At 46.6% G+C, this 26959-nt stretch overlaps 1 protein-coding gene across 4 annotated transcripts in view; it reads left to right on the forward strand.

The window, feature by feature from the left end:
• Nucleotides 1–26959, forward strand: part of WBP1L (WW domain binding protein 1 like) — a 60741-nt gene extending 33782 nt beyond the window's left edge. For all 4 annotated transcript variants that reach the window (XM_027062965.2, XM_053207693.1, XM_053207692.1 and 1 more), the window contains exons 2-4: nucleotides 10270–10372; nucleotides 21041–21202; nucleotides 22521–26959. In XM_027062965.2, coding sequence (XP_026918766.1) covers nucleotides 10270–10372; nucleotides 21041–21202; nucleotides 22521–23263 — 1008 coding nt within the window. In that variant the 3' untranslated portion in view covers nucleotides 23264–26959. The remainder of the gene's footprint in view (nucleotides 1–10269; nucleotides 10373–21040; nucleotides 21203–22520) is intronic.

Here is a 26959-nt window from a genome sequence, read left to right on the forward strand (position 1 = left end):
GCTGCCCACATTGGTTCTAGGCTTTTCTTAAGTGTTACGAGCTCCAGTCTTTGCCTTTACCCTTTATGGTACTTTGTAGCTAGAGGGTGGGGAGACTGGGTGCTCTCAAGCCTAGGGAACTGAAGGCTAGAGGCCTTAGGGGTCAAGCATACTATCAAATGTGAGGAATGAGGCTGAATCTTACCAGATTAGATTTATTGGCTTGTTTAGGGGAACCTGCCCGGGCTATTTGTCCTTTTGGAAAATTACTGAACTCAACCAAATAGCCTAAAAATTCATTCCTAATACCTTAGTGCATACAAATCAGAGCCTTGGTTCTTGGCAATGGCTTACCCTTTTATCAGAAAGGATGAGACTGAGTTCTTTTAGGTAGTAAAGCTCAAAGGAGTAATTGTCATGTATAGTTTATATTGTGAAGGATACAAAAGTAGTACGTGACAAGGGAGCCTGGGTAGCTCAGTCGGTTAAGAGTCCAACTTCAGCTCAGGTCATGTTCTCACGGTTCATGAGTTCGAGCCCCACGTTGGGCTCTGTGGTGACAGCTGAGCCTGGGGCCTTCTTCAGATTCTGTGTCTCCTTCTCTCTCTGCCCCTCCATGTCTCATTCTCTCTCTCTCTCTTTCTCTCAAAAAAACCCCAAAACATTAAAAAGTAGTCCGTGACAATCCCCGCCATCAAAAGGAGGTTAGACTAATATGTGGGAAACAGTGGGTCAGGACTCCTACTGGATCATTCCTCTGCCTGAGCTTCCTTTCCTTCATCCCCAACTCTTCTACAGCCTTCTTACATCCAATTCAAAATGTGTGCTCTTGGACAATTCTATTTCCCTCAGCTTTTCAAGCAGCCTTAAAACCACTGGTATTAGAGAAAAACTGATATTAACTTTCTTACTGTAAAAATAAAGGTGTAAATCCACAAAACTTTGTGGATAGAGTGCTTTTTACGATCACCTACAAATCTTTTTTTAAGGACCTGGGCCTAAAAGTGCTGCATTTTCAGAATTTGAAAGTTCTATCTAAGGTAGAATAAAAATAACTGATTCTGTGTTAAAGTTGTTTGCTGTCTTTTCTCATTTAGCCATTTCAAATCTGTCTTATTTATGAAGACTTTGTTGTCCTTAGGTTACAGAGCATTACCAAAATCAGGTAGAACTTCAGTCTAGTAGATGTATAGTGCTAGAATTTGGTCTGTTCTCTGGAAAGCTATTTCTGGTTCAGGACTGGAAGGAAAGTTGATTTTGTTACTAACTATGTAGTAACAGCCACAAGGCAGGGAGACCAAAAAAGGGGGAAGGGGGCCCCCAGTTGAAAAGTAATTGTAAGAGTTGCAAAAATAGGGGCGCCTGGCTGGCACAGTTGGTGGAGTGCCTGACTTTAGCTCAGGTCACGATCTCACGGTTTTTGGGTTCAAGTCCGAGTCTGTCTCTGTCCTTATAGCTCAGAACCTGGAGCCTGTTTCTGATTCTGTGTTTCCCTTTCTCTCTGCCTCTCAAAAATAAATAAATGTTTAAAATTTTTTTTTTAAAAAAACTGTTGCAAAAATAGGGGTGCCTGTGTGGTGCAGTTGGTTAAGCATCTGAGTCTTGGTCTCTGCTTAGGTCATGATCTCACAGTTTGTCAGTTCGAGCCCTGCATTGGGCTCTGCGTTGATGGCTCTGAGCCTGCTTGGGATTCTGTCTCTCCTTCTCTCTGCTTCTCCCCTGCTTGTGCATGTGCATGCTCTCTCTCAAAATAAATAAACTTAAAAGAGTTGAAAAATATTTTGATATTGTTCAGATATCCCGCAACATTATAGCCAACAACGAATTTACCAGCTATGGTATTTTGGCTGTTATTTTAACTGTTGTGCATGTCATATGAGGCATGGCCTCTTCCTGCATTCTCAGCTCTTCTTTTCACTCTATTCTGCCTGAGATTCACTGTACTCAGCCACACTAGCCTTCTTCCTTTTCCTTGAGTGCACCAAACTCATTCCTCCATTGGTGTCTTTGCCTGTACTTGGCATTGCCTTTGCCTGGAACACTGTTCCCACAGGTCTCCTTACTCTGGACTCCTTCTCATCATTCAAAGCTCATTCAACTCCTGTGTTACCTGACTGCCCCATCAAAAACCTTTTGTCCTAGGGGTGCCTGGGTGGCTCAGTTGGTTAAGCATCCAACTCTTGATTTCAGCTCAGGTCATGATCTCGTGGTTTCATGAGATCGAGCCCCATGTCAGTCTCTGTGCTAACAGAGAGGAGCCTGCTTGGGATTCTCTCTCTCTCTCTTCCTCTCTCTGTGCCCCCTCCCACTCATGCTTTCTCTGTCTCTCTCAAAATAAATAAATAAAACTTTGAAAAAACATCAGCAACATTAAAAACCCTTTTGTCCTATTCTGTTTTATATTCTCCTGGAGATTATTACTCTTTTAAATTGTAATTTCACTTGTTAATTTTCATTCTTCTCTGCTTAAACATATTTAGGATTTTTTTGTCTTTGTTGCTCTATAGTTTCAAACAGTATGCCCAAGTATGAGTGTATTATCGTCTGAAAATTCCATTATCTTTTTTTTAAATTTTGTTTTTAACTTTAAATCCAAGTTGGATAACATACAGTATAATAGTGATTTCAGGAATAGAATTTATTGATACATTTATCACTTACATATAACACCCAGTGCTCATCCCAGCAAGTGTCCTCTTTAATTGCCTTTTGCCCATTTAGCCCAACCCCCCACCCAAAACCCCTCCAGCAACCCTCAGTTTGTTCTCTGTATTTAAGAGTCTCTTATGGTTTGTCTTCCTCTCTGTTTTTATATTATTTTTGCTTCCGTTCCCTTATGTTCATTTGTTTTGTGTCTTAAATTCCACATATGAGTGAAATCATGATATTTGTTTTTCTCTGATTTATTTCACTTAGCATCATATATTCTGGTTCTATCCACGTTGTTACAAATGGCAAGATTTCATTCTTTTTGATCGCTGAGTAATACTCCATTGTGTATATATATCACATCTTCTTTATCCATTCATCAGTCGATGGACATTTGGGCACTTTCCATACTTTGTTGTCAGTAGTGTTGCTATAAGCATTGGGGTGTATGTGCCCCTTTGAAATAGCACACCTATATCCTTTGGATAAATACTTAGTAGTGTAATTGCTGGGTCGTAGGGTAGTTCTATTTTTAATTTTTTGAGGAACCTCCATACTGTTTTCCAGAGTGGCTGCACCAGTTTGCATTCCCACCAGCCGTGCAGAAAGGTTCCTCTTTCTCTGCATCCTTGCCAACATCTATTGTTACCTGAGTTGTTAATGTTAGCCATTCTGACAGGTGTGAGGTGCTATCTCATTGTGGTTTTGGTTTGTATTTCCCTGATGATGAGTGATGTTGAGCACTTTTTCATATGTCTGTTAGCCATCTGGATGTCTTCTTTGGAAAAGTGTCTATTCATGCCTTTTGCCTATTTCTTCCCTAGATTATTTGTTTTTTGGGTGTTGATTTTGATAAGTTCCTTATAAATTTTGGATACTAACCCCTTATCTGATGTCATTTGCAAATATCTTCTCCCATTTCATTGGTTGCCTTTTAGTTTTGCTGATTGTTGAAAATTAGCTTGGGAATTTTTCAGTTCTTTCTTTCTTTCTTTCTTTCTTTCAAAAAATTTTTTTCACATTTATTTTATTTTCGAGACAGAGAGAGACAGAGCACAAATGGGGAATGGGCAGAGAGAGAGGGAGACACAGAATCCAAAGCAGGCTCCAGGCTCGGAGTTGTCAGCACAGAGCCTGACATGGGCCTCAAACTCACAGACCGCCAGATCATGACCTGAGCTGAAGTCGGACCCTCAACCAACTGAGCCACCCAGGCACCCCCAGTTCTGTCTTTGAATATCACATCTCCGGAGCACCTGGGTGGCTCGGTTGAGCGTCTGACTCTTGATTTTGGCTTGGGTCATGATCTCATGGTTCGAGGGATTGAGTCCTGTGATGGGCTCTGCACTGGCAGTGCAAAACCTGCTTGGGATTCTCTCTCTCCTTCTCACTCTCTGCCCCTTCCCTTCTCACACGCGCATGTGTGTGTGTATACTCTGTCTCAAAATAAATGAGTAAACGTTAAAAAAAATATATCACACCTCCTCCATTTTCTTAATTTCCTTCTCACACTTCTTATTCTCATTTTCATTTTTCATGGTATCTTTTAATTGGTATAAACCCTTTGCTGGGTAATTTTCTCAGATTTGTGTTCCAGTTAATTGATTCTCTCTTTAACTTGGTCTGATCTCTGTGCAAACTATTTGTGGAGAGAAGACCGGGTCGGGCGCGTTCAGGCTGCTATGGCCGAAGACTGTGCAAACTATTTGTTAAGGTTGTAAATTTCAGTAATGATTTTTCTGTGTTTCCCCCTCCCCCATCCCCCACCCAAATTGGCTTGGTCACTGTCTTTTTTTCTCATGTTTTTCATTGTTTCCTTTTAACTTTAATAATTGGATATATGCTTACATATTATCGCTTCTCTGATCATTCCGTTAAGTTTTTTCAGAGTCTTATTCTACTATTTGGTGGATTTTCCAAGTCTTGTTTGTGATGGCTTCTTTGTGCATAAACTTTTGTATTTTCTGTTGTGAGCTCATCTTCAACAGAGCTTTATTTGTGGGAATCATACTCTGATTAAGGGTAGGTCTCTTCAGAGTTTTGTATTTTTTCTCCCAAATGTTACACAGTTATTGCAAGCCTGACCACTTTTTGTGTGAAAGTTTTGCCATGGGGATTTTCAGACCATGTAGTAGTACAATTTAAATCTAAAATTAGCTTATGGAAAGACCTATGGTTACAGATGATCATTTTTCCTCTTAATTCAGAGCTTTCGTATTGTTACTGTGTGCCAACAGGCTAATTTTTTCCTAGTCTGCTGTCTTTTTGAGGGTCCTCACTTTAAATGGGGGCTCACTTTCAATTTCCTGTTTTCAGGTGGGCCCAGGGGGAATAAACAGCCCCCTTTTCCAGGGCAACTGAAAAGGCCTGACCTCATTTGCCACTGGACTTTCTAGTTCCCCCCAATATTTTTGGCCCTGGTGGATCTTCCTTGCTTTCTTGCAAGCTCAGCTGTGTAATTAAAAGGATATTGTTATATAGCCAGTACTTCTAGGAGTTTTGGCATTAAAGTTACCTACCCGGCTCTGTCGCCGTGAAAGCAGGATCTCTTCCCCCAGAATCTCTCACTCATGGCTGTAGCTGCAGCATCCAGCACAGCACCTGGCACACGGGGAAGGGCTGTCAATACAGACTTGTTATTTGACTTGTGGAATTGGACGTTTCAATTAGAAACTGTTCCTTCTCCCTCTAGGGAAAGCCAGAAGTGGTGCTCCAAATCCATTCATATCCAGCAGCCAAGGTGGTGTTCTGTGTTTTAACACCTGTGAACGATTTCAATTTTCCTGTTTTTTTACTTTTAAATGTTAAAACTTCGGTGCTTTCCTAAGGACACGAAGATGCCGTTGCCAGTTACCAGCAGAGTTTTCCAACCCCATAAATTGGTGAATTAAAACCATCCCTGGGGAACCATTATTGCCCAGTGTCTCTTTATGCTGGCACTTAGAAAGTTCTTATGCTGATTAAATTGACCTTTATAGTGGCTTAGCTGAGAATAGCAACTATAAGAGATGGAAACTGTTGAGGAAAGTGTTGTTAGTCCCACAGTTTCTGCTGCCACAAAAGAGGAGATGATTTTTTGCATATGTGCAAAACATATACTATTCATCCTTTTCCGTTGTAAAAATGTTCTTTCCAGTTCGGTGCTGTTCTTGCTTGCTTCTTCCCGGTGTCTGTGCTTTTTGTTTGCGGTGACCCTTTGTGCCCTGTATCAGAGCCAGTCCCTGTGATATCTGGGCTGAAGACACATACCAGTAACAGACGAAGATGCTAATGGTCATCTCCACAGTCATTCCTGAGATGAGAGGCCTCCAACATAAGGGCACATGTTATTCAGTTTCTTTGTGACAAGTTCTACATTTCTAGCATTTTTTGGTCGGGCAGTTTTGTGCAAATGAAAATATTGCTGGGAAGGAGCTGTCTTTAAATTGTAAATCTGATTTTGTCACTTCTGTGCACAGTCTGGTCCCCACTTACCTAACTTCCCTGCCTACTTCTTTAACCATCTCCTTCTAGTTAAAGGGCTTTGCTTGTACTGCCTCTTTTGCCTAGAATGTTCTTCCCATCCCTCTTCCCTCGGTTACTAACTTTCTAACCATCTTGGTGATCTCAGTTCAAGCTTACCTTCCTCACAGAAGCTGTCTGGACCTTCCCTACTAGCTCCTAGCTCTAATCTTTTGTAAGCTCTCACTATATCATGTATTTTTCTCTTTCTGGTTGCAGTTTAATCTGTGTGATTACTTTATCATCTTTCATTAGACTGCAAGCTCCGTGAAGACAGAGATCATGACCATTTTGGCCATTTGCCCATTGTGTTCCCCACCCTAATTCAGTGCTGGTGCAGGGCAGGTACTCAATGTCGAAGGAAGGAATGAAGATCCTTACTGCACGCTGGGATGAAACACTGCTTTTCAGAAAGTCAGTGTGTGAAAGTACAACCTTTCAAGCAGGAAAGGGAGGAGCCCTGAGCAGGCTGTCCCTCCTCACTGCCAAGTAGAAGATGAAAGATCTGTACCCAAAGTCAAAGAGCTCTACAAGGGCAGGGTCCTTACCTTTTCCTCCAGAGACAAAATGTTGACTTTGTTTGGTTTGGGTCTTTCAGTGGATTTTTTTAAGCCACTGAAGTATAAAGAAGCAACTGGACAAGTATCACCTCAACTAAGGAAACTAAAGGTCAATAGTAAGAGCTCAGGCTCTGGGGTCGGATGAAAGAGGTTTGAACGATTTTCTAGTCGTATGACCTTAAGTGAGTTGTGCAGCCTCTCGTAACCTCAATTGCCTGATACTACCTACTTCATAGGTTGCTTTCAAGTTGAGATGGAGGAATACGTGTAAGGCATTTAGAACAGTGCCTGGCACATGGCAAGTGCTCAGTAGACATTAGCTATATTATTCACCCCAGGTTGCGTAGCCGTTGTTTCATTAAGCAAACCATTATGCACCAAGCGCTGTGTTCATACTGGGAATGGAGGAGGGGGGATGAGGAGACAGAGCTCCTGCCTATAGGGCGAGCACAATTCATTCTTTGGTTCACTCCTGGAGAAAGGGGGTGGGAGGGATATTTACTGCCCACCCTTCAAGACTTGGCCTGAGCAACATAATATGTATATAAAGTGCTTGGAGATGCTTAGAAGCAAGGCAAAGAGGAATCATAAAAGGTGCTGAGAACTTTTCATATTTGATCCTTATCCATTGCATTCTCTCTAGTTTCTTTTTCCGTTCTTCCTGTGTCTGGAGCAATCCACATTGCCAGTGAACTTCACTCTTCTGAAATCGTTTTGATTGAATGCAAAGTGCTATTTAGATGGGCTTTCCTGCCCAGCAATAATGGTTCACAGACTAATATTGATACTAAGAGGTCAGAGAAGTTAAGTCACTTACCCAAGGTCACATAGTTAATTAATAAGCGCAGTATAAGAGCTGGGCTTCAGACCCAGATCAACCTCTTAACCACTTCTGCCTCGCAGTGGATCTCGAGCCACCTGGAGGTGTTTGAGAGCTCTCCAGGTAATGCATGATTAGTCTCCTCGTACAGGGAAGGCTGGAAGAGTACCAGGCAGCATCCGTGCACTTCTATTCTTTGCTGTCTCTTTGAATGAGAGGAGACAGATTTTAGCAGCTCTTGGGTTGACTCAAGGCTGCTGTGTGAGGGGATGGGAGGTGGGTAGGCTAATAAAGACTTCGGGTTGAAGGAGACATGAGAGAGCATCTTTGACTTCTCCTAGGGCTACTGAGTAACTTGTCCAGGTCCTGGTCCTCTGTCGTGAGGACCAAACCCAAGAAACCTAGAAACCCAGGGCTTTCCTTTTGCACCAGCAGGGTTCTGGAGGAGCTTACCTTTGGGACTGACATCTCAACTTACCCGCCTGGTCCTCCATTTCTTCCTTGCTAAAGGCTCATGAGCCCACTTCTTGTCTTCCTTAACTGTCCACCTGCTTTCCTTCATCCTATAGCAGAAAGTGGCAGTTTCCATCACCAGGGCCACCTCAGGCAGCCTGGGAGCTCTATTGCGGGGCAGGGGAAGGAGAACAAGGATTGAGATTTACTGGGTAAAAAGCGTTTGAGGAACCCTGGATTAGATGCTGCTGCTCCAGTTCTGCTCTCCCTGGAAAAGTGGAGGCAGAGCAGGAAAAAAGATCGAGGTCCTGTTTATACCAGGCTTCCTGTGGGGTGGGTGGGTGGGGAAGCCGAGAGAAAAGCTGACATCAGTAGGTCGTGAAGATTACCACTTGTTTAGATGTCAGACGCGTTCCACTCCATGCCTCACTTAGGAGCAGTTGACTGTCCAGTGTTCAGAGCCTGGACCTCGTCTGGTGAATTTTCCTGAGGCAGAAGTGTCACTGGATTCTTTCATGTGTTGGAGTGTAGGCAGCACGGCCTGTTTTAGAAACTACGCGGACACTTTGAACTGTGTGCGCCCGTGCCAGAAGAATGGCATTTCAGGGCCCGGTAGACTTGGGAGAAACTTTTTGATGTCCTTCTGAAAGCAATGTTTTCCTCTGAATTCAAGGAGGGTGTGTTCTAGCAAAAGCAGCGAGGGAGCCCAGATCTGCTTTCTCCATGTGCACCAGGCCTCAGAGGAGACTCGTGACCAGACAGCCCCCGTCCAGGTGTTCCATTTTGCTTATGGTGGACGTGGGGAGGCGGGCCTGTTGACAGTGCTGTGAAACCCTCACTGTCAGAACTTACAAATGCCTTTCCCGTGTTTCCTTCTTCCTCCACCCCTTTACACAAGGCTGTGAGGCTCTTAGAGACCAGGAAGCGCCTGAGTGTATGTGGTAGAGCCCTGCACCGAGCCTGGGATCTGGTCTTCAGCTGTGTCCTCTCCCGCATCCTCGCCTGTGACACCAGGCACTTGCATGGTCTCCGCCCGGCCTTAGTCCTGTAGACGGTTGCTGGAGTGCCTTGTTTATACCCCTGGCCAAGAAGACAGTGGAGTGTAAAGTGAGGCCCAGAGAGGAGGAACTGACCGTGTGACTTAAGTTTCCACTGGCAGGCGTCCGCCCGGATGTACACTGTGGGCAGGGTCAGCCTGAGTAGCAGCAAATACAATACTGTGGTTTTAGTTTCTTTGCTGAGCAGAGTTTTTTTCCAACCTCGAGTTTCTTGAGGATGAGGACAATGTCTTATTTATCTTTGTATCCCATGTACCCAACACGGTGCTTGGCACAAAGACAGTGTCCAGTAAGTGGACATGTTACTTCTTTAAAATAAAGAAACGTTGAAAGCCAGATAGAGTACATGACTTATGTGCTCCTGTGTCTCCCCATATGTGTTGGGGGTCCACAGTACATTTGGGGCTGAAGTTCAGGTTGGCTGGTCAGGTATCTCATATCTTAGATGTGAAATGTCAAAAAAACATTTTCACCTCCATCCTCTTCCAGAGCTGTGAATAGAACTTGGCACCCCGCAAGGTGGTTACTCAGCAGTGCCCATTCTGGAGCTGTCCCTGACAAGGCACAGTGTGAATCCTAGGTCCAGTCAAGATTATTAAGAGATCATTTGATAAGCAAAAAATTATCTAGCAAATTGAAATTGGACAAGGTCACCTGAGCAGGTTACCTCTTTTCTTAAGAGCGAAAATTTTAGTGGCAAGTTATTTTAGCGGCAAGTTATTTTAGCTCTCTTTGGAATCACACTGTATTTGACCTTGAACAGTGTGTTGTTTTGAAGGACAGAATGACTGACTAGATGCTAATCCTAGAATATGTACCGCGTTAATTGTTCCAGGAACTTTCACAGAAAAGCTGGTTTTATTTAAAACATCCTGCTCATTACACGAGAACCATCATCCTTTTACTGGCTGAGTTCAGCCCTGGAATGTGAAGGTGAAGTGTTTCTGTTCGGACATAAAGAAAGTGAGGCATCCATTTCCCGTCTGAGGAAAACTTCGCTGTTTACCAGTCAGCTTTGTGTGCTGAATCCTCTTCCCCCTTTAATAAACCTTGGTTGTTTTTCGTCAATCTGCTGCTGTTGTGTGGTTCTTTCTAATTTTTTTTTTCCTTTGTGGAATGAACATTGGTATAGACCATCTTGATGGAAGGGGAGCAGACAACCAGGAAGAGGGTGATGAGAAGAAAAGCGACATTTAAAAACTATAATTTAATATGCCAAAATGTTTTTTCGATTTTTTTTTTTCTTTAGGATAAGGAAACCTGTGTGGGTACCAACAATCAAAGCTACATCTGTGACACAGGACACTGCTGTGGACAGTCTCAGTGCTGCAACTACTACTATGAACTCTGGTGTAAGTCCTTGCCCCCTGGGGGATCTGTGGCACTCCAGGGTGCTCCTGGTCACGGTCTCTGCTCATTGGGAAATGGTGGACTGGGCCATGTTTCTTACTCTCTTGGAGGAGGTGTTGCAAGTAGAAACTGTTGCTGGGTTCCAGATGCGATTCCTCTGTAGAGGACTGGTCCAGTGCCCTTTGGGCACCATGGGCTAAAGACTAGAAAATATGGTCAGAGTCTTCTGAAGAGGCCATGGGTATGAGGTCTGCTGCAGGAACTCCTGCCTGGGGTTCTCTCTGACGCCACCTTCAGGGTGTCCTGAGCAGTGGTAACAATACACCCTTCCACGAGCCAGCCCAGACACCCAGGCTTTGCCATCTTTGCGAAGAGAGGTTGCAGCAGCCGACCTGTGAATGCCAGGCGAGGCTTTGTGGAGAGCTGTAGTGTTGTTTTCTCATAACAGCCTTAAGGACTTCCAGGATTCCTCATAGAGCATCAAGGAGCTGCCTCTGTTTCTGAGGTTCCCTGTCAAAGGGACCTTCTCCTAGGTCCCTGCCCATGGAGCCTGTCTGAGGGTCCCTGTCAAAGGGACCTTCTCCTAGGTCCCTGCCCATGGAGCCTGTCTGAGGGTCCCTGTCAAAGGGACCTTCTCCTGGGTCCCTGCCCATGGAGCCCTCTCAGGGTGAGGGAGTCTAGAGGTTTAGCCCCTTTGTTTCTTTCCCATTTCTCAAGCTGAAGTGTCTGGAGGCTTGCTTCTCCAGCGTACCTCCCCTGTTAACTCTCAGCTAATTGCCGTGTGCAGACAATCCTCTTCTTGCCACTGGTTTGTTTGAGGCCATGAACTTGCACCTTTCAGGCTTGCCCAAGAGTGGTGACATCACCGTGATCTTCAGGGAGCGAGCCAGGTTCGAGGAGTTCACTAACACACTTTGGATTCCAATCTTCTCAAAGCTTGGATGAGACCCTACAGGATGCTGGACAACGACTTGGGAGGACAGGAGAGTCCTTAGGGCAGGGTCCCCAGGTGACCAGCACTGCACTGGTTCTCACAACTGTCTGTAGAGAGGAGAAACAGTAGACTGTTTCCCCACATAGTTCTAAGCTCCTGTCACTCCTTCTGTTTGGAAACAAACTGGGCTGGTTTGTCAAACTATGCCTTTGCTGCCAGTGTCACCCTGTCCTTTCTCCCCTTCCTCTGTCTGATCTCCCCACTCCCTCCACATCAGTGATGTGGTCGGAGAGCTACAAGTGCTATTGTTTAGTATGGAAAGGAAATTAGATTCTTGGCTGGTCAGTCTCTCCCTCTAAATGTAAATGTATTTTGTAGCCAGTGGGAGTGGTTCCTTCAAACAGGACCTCTCCTCACCCTTATACTTCCCTTTCAAGGACTGAGGACTGGCTTGTCCTTTCTGAGGAATCCCAGGGGCGGTCAAATGCATACTTCCTTCCCAAGGAGATGACAGGGCTCAGGATGTCCCCACCATTCCTCCGTGAATATAAGCAACAGCAAAGGAGGGCCCAGAACTGTTGCTATTTTAGAAGGGGTGGGGCCGAGGGACTTAGTAGAGGACACAAAGTGCCAAGCAGGTGAACAGACTGTGTTTAAATGTTTTAAAATGTAGATAACCACAGGGTTCAAATTCTCCCTCCCACCCCTTGTTAAAACAAAAGTCGAAGCTGGGCTGCCAAAAAGCCACAGAACTGCAGTTTGTTTTTCCGGGGCTTGGCCCAGGCAGCATCGGTTGTGGAGAGGCATGGGCTTGCTGATGGCCTCGTCTCAGACTGACAGAGCCTCCTGGGACCTTGGCGGAGCAGGCTCCGTAGCCACCAGAATTGGGTCACTGTCGTCAGGGTCGGGGGGGGGGGGGGGCGGGCAGCGGGGACAGGGAGACCCAGATGGCAGGGAGGCAGCCTGGGAACCAGGCATCTCATCCCAAGAGCTTAAAGAAAGCCAGAGGAGGAGCTGCTAAGTGGCTGATTATCTCCAGTTATGGTCAGCGGGGGGGAAAGGAGGAGGCTAGAGACCAGAGTCCGGACAGGGAGAAAAGACTCGCCACTATATGAGTTGGTCCACGCTTTCTGAGTTCTGGAGGGATGGAGGTTATAAAAGCAAAACTGTCTGTCCTCTTCAGTGCCCAAAAGTGACTTCTTAGTCAGGAGATGCCCAGTGAGTATTCTGCCTCCCTCAGAATTCTTTGGTTTTCTTCCTTTTCGGGTCCTGGCCTCTGCCTGATGTGTGTATAGAGGGAAGTTGAGTGTTGGAATGAGCCCCTTCAATTCTTACCAAAGCTGCATTTTTGGGGTGCCTGGGTTGCTCGGTTGAACATCTGACTCTTGGTTTTGGCTCAGGTCATGATCCCAGGGTTGTGGGATCGAGCCTCGAGTTGGGCTCTGTGTTAAGTGTGGAGCCTGCTTAAGATTGTCCCCCTTCCCATTCTCCCTCTGCCCCTCTCACCTGCTCGTGCGCTGTCTCTCTCTCTAAAAAAAAAAAAAAACACCACCACCAACAAAAAACCCCCCTGCTTTTTGGTCATTTTGAACCCCTTTCCTTCTGATTGCCTCTAAACTTTGTCCGAAATGCAAAAAGAATGGGCTTTGGGTTATTCTTTTTGTCTCTTTCCTTTGGAAGGAAAAAAAGTCTCAGCCAGGATATCCTTGGCAGAATTTCTGTCCGACCGAGTACCTCTTTAACCACAGTTGCCTACAGGGAAGGCCTCAGGGAAAAAAGGGAAAAATGCCATTTCCACCAACCCTTTCATCTCTACTGAGCTGAATTTTCCTGTGTGCTGAAGAGTGTCGTGCGCGCACACACACACACACACACACACACACACACACACACAAGCACATACAGACCTTAGGCTTCATCAGCACCCTTTCTCCCTTTTAGTTGTAACCTAAGCCAGTAGTTATTACTGGGCCTGCATCAAATGGGAAGCGAAGGTCCTGTTTTAGCACTAAGGCTATAAGGGCTGGTCATCATCATTATTGTTACCCCATGCATTTTTATGGCACTTGTACTTTAATTCATTATTCAGTCATTTATTCATTCAGTAAACCCTTACTCCAGTGGTTCTCAAAATTTGGCAAGCATCCAAATTTCCTGGAGGGCTTATTAAAACACAGAGCTCTCGGCCCTGCTCCCAGTTTTTTATTCAGTAGGTCTGAGGTGGACTTGAGAATTTGTGGTCCTAACAAACTCCTACTTGATGCTCTGACCTCTTCCGTGTTAGAAACTGTGGGAAGTCATACATAATCCTTGCTGTCAACAGGGAATCCCCTAGCAGAGAGAGGAGATAAGACACAGCTCCCCACTAGTAACACTGAGAGTGGAATGTATGTGGCAGGACCACTGTGAATGTTCAGGAGAGTTTGCTTTGGCTAGCCAAGATTCAGGCAGCCTTCGTGGAAGAGGTGGGATTTGAAGTGCACCCTAAAGGCTGGATAGGATTTAAACTCATGAAGAACATAGGGGCCCCTGGGGGGCTTAGTCGGTTAAGCATCTGACTTCAGCTCAGGTCATGATGTCACAGTTCATGGGTTTGAGCCCTGCATCGGGCTCTGTGCTGACAGCTCAAAGCCTAGAGGCTGTTTCAGATTCTGTGTCTCCATCTCTCTCTCTGCCCCTCCCTCCTCACGCTCTCTCTCTATCTCTCAAAAATAAAATAAACGTTAAAAAAAAAAATTAAACACATGAACATGAAGAAGGGTACAGTGGCTTTGCAGGCAGAGGAACAGCATAGGCCAGGACCCCATGGGAAAGAACATTGTACGCGTGATGTTGTTCACCCTTCCCCTGGGCCTGTGGGGCTTGTCTGGGAAGGAGCAGGAAGTGAGCTAATGTGCACAGAGCTCTGCTACATATGAGGCACCGGTAAGGTCTTCAATCACATCATCTCCTTTCACCCCAAGAGCAACCCTGCTAGGTACGCATATCATCCCCATGTGTCCTGACCCAGGGGCGTTAAGTAACTGTTCATTTGGATGCAGATGACTGGTAGGGTCAGTGTGCCTCCCTCCAAAGCCACCCCCTTCCAGAACTATGAGCCAGACTAGAAGGTGATGGGCCCAGGTCGTGGAAGGTCCGGAATGTGCGTGTTTAATTTCCACCTGAGGATGCCCTTCATGGCACAAGTAGAGCAAAGAGGAAAACCAAAGGTGAGAGAGGCCACCAACATGCTCAAGGCTAAAGATCCTGAACCTGGATCTCCCGATTCTCATCCTAGGGCTCTTTCCACTCACCAAGCTACATTGTCCAAGGAGAGGTCAGAGCTGGGAATTTCTGCTCCTGAGATAATTTGAGGGACCTTCACCCGGGTATCAGTTTTCCCTTGTTTGGGCCTTAGTTAGGGAGAGGGGAGTGTTTCTGGGCAGTGGAATCCCTCTGAGGTGACATGAAATTCTGTTTAAGACTGCCCCGCTTGTTTTCCACCTGTTAAATTTTCCTTTTTAGTTATCTTAAGATGTCCATTGTTGGGCTGCTTGTAAGGAAGGCCCATGGCATTTGCCACCCTTAGCAGGGTGGAGAGTGGGAAGCTGGGGCCTTCTTCTAAGCCCCGATTGGACCCCTGCTCCTAGAGGTCCAGGCTTCTGGACAAAAGTAGGTTCATCAGTAGTACTTGGGCTAGCTTTCCAATGAATGTAGCCAAGAACAGAACCGAGAAGCAGACTTTGGACTTGTTCCACTGTTGCTTTTTTATGGAGTATTTTTTGGGGGGAATAAAAGAGGAATGGAAAGAAAACCCTTCCCATAGGTGGTCATACCTGTAACAAGAATAGTAGTAACAATCTAGAGAACTTATTATATGCCAAGCATGGTTCTGAGGACTCTCCATATATCAACTTGTTTATTCCTCACAGTGACCGGTAAGGTAGAAACTGTTATTCTCCCATTTTACAGGTGAAGGAAGTGAAAACAAAATTACCAAGGTCACAAAGCTAGGAAGTAGTTTTGTGAGCTGTGATTTGAATCCAGGTCACTGCCTCTTCCCTTCTATAACTGCAGTCATGCTTATAGGAAGCTTGTCCAGTCTTTCAGATGAACTTGTAAGTCTTCTGGGGTCTTCTGTTCCCTAATTCAGGCCTTTTCCACAGAGGCAGTGGCAGGAGCTCCTGCTGAGAGCTTTAAGGGGCCAGGGAGGTCACCCACCATCCTATGACGTAGAAGGAGAGCTAATTTACAGTATGCTTTGGCTTCCTAATGAGGAATTTCCTGCCCCGTTGGGGAGTGGTGTTTTCCCAAGTTTATAGTGAACTCTGGGCCACATGACTCAGTTCCTACATTGAACTGTGATTGTTTTTCAAAACTTGTTTTCTGTTTTGCTTAGCATGACAAATGCTCCCCACCATGAGATCACAGCTTTCAAAGTTGTCATTGGGGAATGTAGTCTCTGGGTAGATGTGTGTTTGGAAAGGAGGGCATGCTTCTGTCTTTCTCTGTGTGTCTCTTTCATTAGGTTTTCCTTTTGTAAACTTTCTTCCTTGTTTGTGAAATCTAGCAAAAAGATCAAAAGTTTGTACAACTCCGGAGGGACCAGTCTGGATATCTCCCTTTTAAACTTGGTGGGACATTACTTTGACTCCAGTGACTCCCAAGAGAGTCCATTTTGTGAGGGCCAGACGAGAATGCCTTTTGCCTTCCCACATTAACCCCACCATTGGGACCAGCTCATTAAGGGTCTTTTCTGGACCTGTGCTAACACACCATCTTGCCACTAGTCGCATTCTGCTTCCAAGTTAGATTTCCCTCCGTTTTGACCCACACACATAATCTTTTGTCATACTGTAGTAGAACTGAAGAGGGGTGTCTGGCTGGCTCAGTTGAAAGAGTATGCAACTCTTGATCTTGGGGTGGTGAGTTCAACCTCCATGTTGGGTGTAGAGATTACCTAAATAAATAAAAACTTAAAAAAAAGAAATGAACAAATTAGAACTCATTTTGAGACTTGTAACATAAATATAACATCACACAACTGGTACCTGGTAGGGAGACTTTTTCTACCTGTTATTCTACATGAAAAGAAGTGGCGTGGTGGAATTTCAATGGACGCATGAGTTGTCTGGTGTTCTCTTAGATATGACTAAGGCAGTTTTGCTAAGGGTGTGTGTTCTAGTTGTCTCATTTCTTCCCCCAGTCTCCTGCCCTGCCTAATTTTTCCTTTAAAAAAAAAAATCTGTTTTTCTGTTATACTCCTAGTTTGGTGGATCTCAGTCTTTTTTCTGGATGAAGGATTCCCTTAAGAATCTGATGAACATTGGGGCGCCTGGGTGACTCAGTTGGTTAAGCATCTGGCTCTTGGTTTTGGCTCAGGTCGTGATCTTGGTGGTTCGTGAGATCAAGCCCGGAGTGGGGCTCTGTGCTGACAGCGTGGGGCCTGCTTGGGATTCTCTCTCTCTCCCTCTCCCTCTTGCCCTCTCTCTCTCAAAATAAAAATACATAAGTATTTTTAAAAAAGAAAAACAAAAAACAAAACATTAAAAAATAAAATCATGTTTCTTATATAGTCTATAAAATGAGAAATACTGTCCCTGGATCATTTATATTGCAGCATAAAGGTTAAAAGTTGGTTTACCTTTTAGGTAAGAAACTACTGAAAAAAATGCCTTGGGAGGTAAAAACTAGTTGAGTTGGATGCTAATTATCTAATGAGAGAATGTACGTTAAAGGTATACCAAGAAATATAAAGGATTGTGAGACTATGCTGGGCAGATGAGAGAAATATAGGTAATATGGACGAGTGGTTAGCCCAGAAACTCTTAGACTGGACTCTAAAATGCATTTGGAAACCAGACTCTTCAGCAGAATGCACTGTATTTTTTTGTGCCACCAACCCCCAGCCCTGAAAAGGGTCACAGATCCAGATGGCAGGGGCTGAGGATGTTACGGGACAGCATCAGGGAACCACTTCCCTCCCAGAGCTCTTCTCTGGCCTCAGCACCATTTCTGAGGGCTCTTGTGATGGTGTTTATTCAGTCCTCAGTCAACCAGCAGCAGGAGAGAAAAATATAAGTGAAATTAAGCAAAGGTCATTAGCGAGTCTGGGAAAGACCACAAAGGAGACTTCTTGACTTCACCTTATGTGTATGTTCTCTGCTTAGGAATGGGGTTTTTCAGGGCACCTGGGTGGCTCTGTTGAGTGTCCAACTTCGGCTCAGGTCATGATCGTACGGTTTGTGAGTTTGAGCCCCACATTGGGCTCTGTGCTCATAGCTCAGAGCCTCGAACCTGCTTCAGATTCTGTGTCTCCCTCTCTCTCTGCCCCAACCCACTCGCATTCTGTCTCTGTCTCTCTCAAAAATAAATAAACATTAAAAAAAAAAAATGGTAGGGGTGCCTGGGTGGCTCAGTTGGTTCAGCGTCCAACTTCGGCTCAGGTCATGATCTCATGGTTAGTGGGTTCCAGCCCTGCATCAGGCTCTGTGCTGACAGCTCAGAGCCTGGAGCCTGCCTCAGATTCTGTGTCTCCCTCTCTCTGCCCCTCCCCAGCTCATGCTCTGTCTTTCTCTGTCTCTCTCTGTCTCTAAAAAATAAATAAATGTTTAAAAAAAAAAAAAAGAAATGGGGTTTTTCTGTTTGCCGATGGGATAAAGGGAAAAAATCCTCAGCCCATTGTCCTCCGCCTGTTCTCTGGTTGGGAGGCCTCAGGAGAAGGTTCCATTGAACACTGACATGTGCTGAAAGCAATTAGGTGTCATACATACAATGGTGTTGCCCGCCTGCCAGGACCAGGCTGCTGTACCACTGTCCCGTTTCACTGTGGTGGCTTTGTGAGAAGATTCAGCAGGAACACCCCTGGGAGACAGAAAGAGCCATTGCCAGAAGCCACACCCTAAATGTCAGTGCAATCTTTTGGGATATTGTATTCTGGTACAAATGGGGAATAAAAGCAGGTTTATTCACATACAAGTTTGTTTGGGGGAAAGGGGGGCTTTTTTTTTTTTTTTAAGTAAGCTCTGTATCCAGCACGGGGCTCAAACTCACAACCCTGAGATCACACAGTCTACCGAATGAGCCAGCCAGGAATCCCAGGGCTTTTTTTTAGAATTTATTTTAAGTTATTTTTATTCTTAAAAAATTTTTTTCTTAGATGTTTATTTATTTTTGAGAGAGAGACAGAGCATGAGTGGTGGAGGGGTAGAGAGAGAGGGAGACACAGAATCCGAAGCAGGGTCCAGGTTCTGAGCTGTCAGCACAGAGCCTGATGTGGGGTCTGGAACTCACAACCGTGAGATCATAACCTGAGCTGAAGTCAGACACTTAACCGACTGAACCACCCAGGCGCACCCCCCCCCACCGCCCCACCTTTTTTTTCTTAATAATCTTAACTCATTCTGGTAAGAGATTCATGTGAAAATGCTTAAGTTCTAAACACAAATTTATCATCACAAAGCAGGTAATCAAAAATACAGGTAGCATTTGTAATAGAAAAAATTGAAATTAATCAGGTGTAGAGAACAAATGAACAGTAATCTGTTCTTAGTAACAACTCACCTTACAATTGTTCCTCAGATAAATTTTTTATTGAGAACTATATATATCCTTTTTATTTTTAAGAACTACATGTTCACCTTAGAGAAATTTGAAATGCAGATAAGCAAAAAACAGGAGATCTAATACCAGAAAATCTACTGTCCTGTCATCCAGGTCAAAGGTGGCTTCGCTTTTTTTTTTTTAATGTTTATTCATTTATTATTATTATTTTTAAAATTTTTTTTAACGTTTATTTATTTTTGAGACAGAGAGAGACAGAGCATGAACAGGGGAGGGTCAGGGAGAGAGGGAGACACAGAATCTGAAACAGGCTCCAGGCTCTGAGCTGTCAGCACAGAGCCCGACGCGGGGCTCGAACCCACGGACCGCGAGATCATGACCTGAGCCGAAGTCGGACGCTTAACTGACCGAGCCACCCAGGCGCCCCTACTTATTTATTTTTTGAGAGAGGGAGAGAGAGAATACCAAGCAGGCTCTGTGCTGAACATCACAGAGGGGCTCAAATTCACAAACCATGAGATCGTGACCTGAGCTAAGATCAAGGGTTGTGTGCCTAACTGACTGAGCCACCCAGGTGCCCCAGGATCGTATTTTATGCTGTTTTGTATTTTGCTTTTCTTTTTTTTTTAATGTTTATTTATTTATTTTGAGAGAGAGCACACACGCGTACAAGTGGGGGAGGAGAGAGAATGAGGGAGAGAATCCCATGCAGGCTCTGCACTGCCAGCACAGATCCTGCTGTGGGACTCAAACCCACAAACTGAGATCATGACCAGAGCTGAAATCAAGAGGCACTTAACCGACTGAGCCACATAGGTGCCCTGGTTTTTTCACTTAATGTTAGAAACATCTCTATATGTCAAAAGTACGATTCTATGAATATTGTTAAATGATTTATGTCATTTCATTGTGTGAATACATTACCAGAAGAACTTAAAAACCTATCTAGAAATTTATTATTGTTATTTTTTAAGTAATTTCTCCTCCGAATGTGAGGCTTGAATTCACGACCCAAAAGAGGTCTATGCTCCACTTACTGAACCAGCCAGGCATCTTCCCCTCTTAATTTTTTAAAGAAAGGACAGCAAAAATATAAAATTGGTCACAGACATTTTTAAGTTTAATTTACTTTGTTTCCAGGTTTATAATTTTAAGGGCAAAATTGAAATTTCTCCTAATCCTACCACTTAAAAATAAGTCACTATTTTTGTGTTTTTCCTTCCAGTCTCTTCCCCTCCGTGTGTGTGTGTGTGTGTGTGTGTGTGTGTGTGTGTGTGTTTCTTTTTTTTTTTTTAACAAAATTGCTCAAGGATTTTCTGCATACATTTGAAGATTGGGGAGGGGTCTTATATTGGGGTTTGCAAAGATTCTCTGAGTCTGACCCAAGAGAACACAGTGGGAAACAAGAAGAAATAATCGGCCTGGAGAAGGGGAGGCTGCTAATGGCCCTGAGTCTAATGTAATCACAGGCCAAAGGGAGGTGGGGGTGTTATTTGCAACTGTAGGGGATGGAATTGTACTGGATTATATCAAGAGCAGAGGAAGTCATTTACACTCTCTAGGGAAGAGATGGACCTGAGGCGATTAGAATGTTTCCAAGTATAACTTTAGTGACTTGTATTACACCAGTGTGCGTGGAAGAGAAAAAGCCCGTGATCTTTTTGGTGATATCAAGCGAATCCTAAGAATTCTCTTATCAGGCAGCCCTTCCAAGGCCCTTTGCAGTTGCTAATCCACTGGGATTTTGAGGGGCTCTTTGCTTTTGGTGAGTAGTCTCATATAGCAGCAGGAAGTGAGGCTGTGGACTGACCATACGGTACTGAGCAGGGCTTGGAGGTGGGAGTGGGAGATGCGTAATAAGAAGGGCCGAAGCATTTGTGTCCGGGACAAAAAGAGGAGGAGTGTGCTGTCCTAAAAGGTGAGCATATTTCATGCCCACCAAACCTAACACGTAGGCCCAGCGGTGCCAGACAGGTGCCTGTCACCCTCTCCCACCCCATCTTTCACTCTGGCACAAGCACGTGTGAAAATTGAACACAGCTTCCAAATACGAATTCACTCGGTGAGGCCCGACAGTGCCAGCCTCGACCAGGTGGGCACTGTCTGGGGACCCCCCCCCCCCACTCAGAAAGCTGCCCCTCTGGCTGCTGTTCACGAGCTGCGTGTGCCTCTCTGCCTTCCTCCCCGCCCCCAGGGTTCTGGCTGGTGTGGACCATCATCATCATCCTGAGCTGCTGCTGTGTGTGCCACCACCGCCGAGCCAAGCATCGCCTTCAGGCCCAGCAGCGGCAGCATGAAATCAACCTGATCGCCTACCGAGAGGCCCACAATTACTCAGCGCTGCCATTTTATTTCAGTACGTACACGAAAAGCCGCCAACCCCCCCCACCCCAGGGAGGACACACAGACTGTGGGCCCCAGTGGGTCCTCTTACCCAGCACAGCACAGAGTCTTGCAGCTGTGGGAATGAGGGGCACTCCCCTTCGGCACAGAGGAGCATGTGAAGCCGCTGGTCCGGTCCAAATCCACACCGGCCAGGTTCTGACCGGGTTTTGGATCCTTTAGCAAATTATTTTTTTAAGGCAGATGGTCAGAGGATGTATGATGTGAGTAAATCAAGGTTTAGATTCCCGTGGCCTGAAATCCTTCCATTTTGCTAACTGCCCTGTGATATGCCTGAGCCAAGGCTGCCATAAAAGAGGCAGATGGTGGCTGGGGCGGGGGGTTGTGGTGGTGACACTGGGACTTCCTGAGAACCAAGAAACGTGGTGACTCACTGAAGGACACTCACGTGACTTCCCCGGGGGGAGGTTCTTCACACATGACCTCTCAAAGGGTCATTGGAGGCCCAGCCATTCTACAGTGTGTTCTATAAAAGAAAGTGGCCACAGGTGTGGAATTACACATCCGGAAGCATTAAGTGCTTAGCACAGTGCCCGGCATATAGTAAGTGCTCAGAAAATGCTAGCAGTTATTGTTATAACCAGACCATCTGTGCCTTGAGACATTCAGCACATTCGAAAGATAATAAGCCTTGGTTGGCAGGACCCTCCCCCTTCGCTGGTAACCCACCCGCTCCTGATCTGAGTCAGGATGAGGCTTGGTTTGTCTCTCTAGACCACCTCCAGCCACTCTAGATTGAGGGACAACACAGATTTCTACCCTCCCAGAAAAAAGGGCCCTTTACATCATATGCATCTGGAAGGGTGGTGGGGTGGGGAGGGGGGAAAAAACGTTGTCAGGAAGTCTTAAATTAGGGTCCCTGACCCTGAGGCCTTATGGGACATAGATGGAGGACACAGTCTGAGCAAGAAACATGAGACTTGGGGGCATGTGGAAACAGATCTGTTCCTGGCAGGAACGATCTCTTGGCCACCCACCACACTTGCCTAACCCTCTGCCTTAACTGCAGACAGGCAGAAGTCTTGCCTATGAAGCAGCTTTAGGGGCTCTCAGATTTCAAGAAGCTAGATTAGGTCATTCCCAGTCTGTCCCTCCTCCTCTGCACAGTTGTCCCATCCCCCTGCCCTGCCCACAAGCAGGAGCTGTAGCTGTCACTTCACGGGTATGGGGGGTGGGGATGGGGAAGAGGCATATGTTTAGTGCAAGCTTTGCAGTCTGTCCTACAACAATTGCCAGTGCGGTAATTTCTCCTCCCTGCCTCCCCATTTTAGGGTTTTTGCCAAACTATTTACTACCTCCTTATGAGGAAGTGGTGAACCGACCTCCGACTCCTCCCCCACCGTACAGTGCCTTCCAGCTACAGCAGCAGCAGCAGCTGCCTGCGCAGTGTGGCCCCACAGGCGGCAGCCCCCCGGGCGCCGATCCCACCAGGGGCCCCCAGGGGGCGCAGAGCAGCCCCTTGTCGGGGCCCAGCAGAAGCAGCACGAGACCCCCGAGCATCGCTGACCCTGAGCCCTCCGACGTGCCAGCCAGCACAGCAGCCACCAAAGCCCCTGGGATGGAGCCCAGTGGCTCTGTGGCCGGCCTGGGGGAGCTGGACCCTGGGGCCTTCCTGGACAAAGATTCCGACTGTAAGGAGGAGCTGCTGAGAGATCACAGCTCCGAGCAAGGCAGCGCCCTCCCCGATAGCAAAGACAAGACTCCTGGCCGACATCGCCGCTTCACGGGTGACTCGGGCATCGAGGTGTGTGTGTGCAACCGGGGCCACCATGACGACGACCTCAAAGAGTTCAACACGCTCATTGATGATGCTCTGGATGGGCCCCTGGACTTCTGTGACAGCTGCCACGTGCGGCCCCCCGGCGACGAGGAGGAAGGGCTCTGCCAGCCCTCCGAGGAGCAGGCCCGAGAGCCCGGGCACCCCCACCTGCCACGGCCGCCCGCGTGCCTGCTGCTGAACACCATCAATGAGCAGGACTCCCCAAACTCGCAGAGCAGCAGCTCCCCCAGCTAGAGCAGGCCCTATCTGTGGCCTGAGAACTTGGCACAGCAACCAGGGTAGGGGGGAGCATCATGACAGAAGCATTAAGTGACTTTCAGAAAAAGTGGTACAGCCACTTCCGTTCTTTGCCCCCCGCCCCTCGCTCCTGCATTTTCCTACGTCTCCAGCTGCAGCTGGGGGTGTGGATGCCTCTTTGCCCACAGGAGCACAGCGTTGTGGAGGGCTGAGAGGTTGGTTCGTTCTGTGACTCATTCCTCATATCCCACCCTGTCCCCCCTTTTCTCTTTTCAAGTCATATCTCAGTACCTGCTTGGGTCAGAGAGATGTGTGTTTCAGAAGCCCCAAGGAGGGGGCTGAGACTGTGCCCTGAGGTGACTTTGGTGGTGGAGTGGATTTATGCTCTGGTGTTCATTTAAGAGAACTTTGCTGTGTCTCAGCCTGGGAGAGGTGGCAGGTCTCAGCCCTGGGTGAATAAGGAAGGCCGCGGAGGCCCAGGGATTGTCACCCCTCGCTGCCAATGTCTGCAGAGCCAGAACTGGGCTCGTCCTGGGGGAAGAGGAGAGCTGATAGGCAGTTGTGTGGTAGGTTGGTGGGGGGCTTGCTGCTCTCAGATTCCAGGTGATCAGGTCAGTGTACCACTGGGCATCCTTGAGGGGCCCTTCCCAGCAGGTTTTGGCTGGCCACAAGACTGGTTCAGTGTGGAACATCACATCACCTTCTTTTTGGTTTCTCTTTAAACAACAACAGAGCTGAAAACAAGAACTTTATCAGTGGGGGCAGGCCAGAAAAGGGAAGTCTGTGCCTCTATCCCAAGTTGACCTTTAAAGAGCCTGGCTGCCTTTGAGCCAGGAGGAGATGCTTCCTGGGCAGGCTTGGGGCTATCTTGAACTTCTGTGGAACTGCAGGAGGCCCTAAGCCGTGGCAGTGGATCTGGGTGCAACTCTCTGCATCTCTGTCCTTTGCTCTGTGCCTACGGGTGACCAGGGTCCTCCCCCACCCAAACACACAGTCTGCAGGCCTTCATGTCTCGCTGTTCTCTATGAACAAATGAGGAGGCTGTGGGTCCTCAGAAAGAGTGGTCCCATAGCCTGGCTTTTACACAGTATTTTCTCTTGATTCTGAATATGTTCTTCTGGGGTTTTTTTTGTTTTTGTTTTTTTTAAACTGACCACTCGGGAAAAAAAAAATGCCTTGGTTATCTGTGGTTTTCATGCCCTTTCCCAGTCCTTCCCCAGCCCCCTTTTTGAGTGGGGTAACTATTTTTGTAGCCTATGTAAAGAGCCTAAGTGGCCCCAGTAGGAGGGTGAAGGCAGTGGTCCAGAGGGCCTGCAGGATCCTTATTACTGTAGTTGAGCTTTGATAGGAATAACCTGAATGGAGAAAGCAAACAGCTAAAACTAACATTCCCTGTCCAGTGCTGTTCATATGAAGAGTTTGGTTCTTTCCCCCTCTCTCGAACGATGATATTCACATTCGGCATTGACATTGCAGTAAGAAAGGAAATATATATGTATGTGTATATATATATATATATATATATATATATATATATATATATATATATATTTGTACAAAAATAGACAAATCCAAGGCTGTGAGGTGAACGAGTGTCTGCGTTTGGAGTCCACAAAACCAAAATCCATGTTGAACAAAGTGAAGTCTGTGTACAATGACTTTTTGGATAACCTTTGTGTGTCTGTCCATTGTGTGTGAGTCCCCAGCCCTGTTTTCCTGTGAATATACTTTGAATGGCAGCCATTGTGCTCACGTCGACCACACGTTCAGAGCAGAAATGGCGCTCTCAAGGTAATTTATTTTACACATTTACTGTTTACTGAACAAACGTCTGACTGTGTACTCGGGTGTATCCAGCAGCATTGTCAATGGCAGGCCTCCCCCCACCCCCCCAGCCCCGCGTCTGCCAGAGACAACTGTGCTCGAAGTAGAGGCTTTCCTCTACCCATCACTGCAATTTGCACATCGCTCCGTGGACACTCGGAGGCCTGTGTTCTGTTCCCTGTAAATGGAAACGTGCTCTGAACCTGTCTGCCCCCCTTGGCGCCTCCTGGCCCTAGGTGTCAGCCCCCAGGGGGTGTTCAAAACCACTCGGCACAGAAGGCGAAGGCGGAACTTCAGACAGAAGCTTGATTGGATCTTCAATGACAAGCTTGGACTAGCTGTGGCCCAGACGTCAGCCCTGTGCCTGGAATTGCCAGGAGAGTTTGGGAGACACCACAGAGCCAAAGGGCTTACCTCTCTCTGCCGAGGTCCAGTGTCATGCAAGCAAGCCCGTGTGTGGCAGGAGTGGGTGGGAGTGTGTCTGCAGCCCTCAGATGCCTTTCCTTCCACCGTTGTTGTTGTTGTTGTTGTTGTTGTTGTTGTTGTTGTTTTTTAAATAAAATCCCAAACAACTCACTGAAGGATTCACCAGAATGAATCCTTCTTCAGTTAACTGATCAAATGGATGAAGCCTGGCCCTCTCAAGTTTCCTTCCCCAGTTGGGAGTGGGGAACTGGCCTGCGTGTTAACTGTTGGGGTCACTGCAGCGTCCTGCCCTAAAGGCATGAGAAGAAGAAAATGGAGCTGCCGGAGCCGGGCTTGATTCCAGGGGTCACAGTCCGGCCCCTGCCAAGGGGGGGGGGGGCTCCCCTGCCAGGAGAGAGGTGGAAATAGGGAGCTGAAGGACTAGTCAGGGGGCCAGGGAGATTTGACTGAATCTGGTTTTCCAGGTGAACAAGAAGGAAGGGGTTGGTCTGGTCGAGGGTTTGGTGCTACAGTCAGAAGATTTGCAAATGCTAACACATTCCTGTGTGAGGCACATCACCATTTGTCAGTTCTTGTGAATATGTGTATTTTAAGCAATAAGATTCAGCTGGTCAGACTTTTCTGGGCAGTCTCGGTGACGCATTTCCTGTGCTGTGATTGTTCTGAAGACAGAGTGGCTCTAACCACTGTGAGAAGCCCAAATAAAATCGATCCCAAAAACGCGACTGTTCTTTTTTTCTTGCAGCACTTTGGGTTTTTGTTGTTGTTGTTGTTCCCCTTCCTCATACTTCAAGGCTCATCCTGCAAGATTCCTAGCTGCATTTTTCCCTGGTCCACACAGGGACCGAGAGAAGTCACGGAGCGGTTGAGGACAGGCCCCTGGCCCGAGCAGAGACCACGGGACCAAGGGCAGGCTGGGTAATGCTTCTGCTGAGGCCACACTTTGTCCTAAGGAGTTTTCCCTAAACCCTCTCTCTGCCAAGGGTATATTTCTGATGTTTGGAATACTTTGTAAAGTTCCACAAGCAGGTTAGAATCAGACACAAAAAAAAGCAGAAACAAGTTTTCTCACATACCCGGAAGCTGAAATGACATTTGAAACAAGGCAAGCACTCCGTGAGATCTTTTAATGATGTGATAGGGGGGTGTCTGGTGGGCTCAGCCGGTGGAGCGTGACTCTTGATCTCAGGTTTGTGAGTTCGAACCCTGCATTGGATGTAGAGATCACTTAAAAATAATAAAAATCTTGGGGGCACCTGGGTGGCTCAGTCGGTTGAGCGTCCGACTTCAGCTCAGGTTATGATCGTGCTGTGCTGTTCGTGGGTGTGAGCCACGTTTGACCTCTGTGCTGACAGCTCAGAGTCTGGAACCTGCTTCAGATTCTGTGTCTCCTGCTCTCTCGGCCCCACCCCCGCTCATGCTCTGTCTCTCTCTCTCTCTGTC

This window comes from Acinonyx jubatus, chromosome D2 (assembly GCF_027475565.1).
Source record: "Acinonyx jubatus isolate Ajub_Pintada_27869175 chromosome D2, VMU_Ajub_asm_v1.0, whole genome shotgun sequence".
Classification (NCBI taxonomy): Eukaryota; Metazoa; Chordata; class Mammalia; order Carnivora; family Felidae; genus Acinonyx; species Acinonyx jubatus.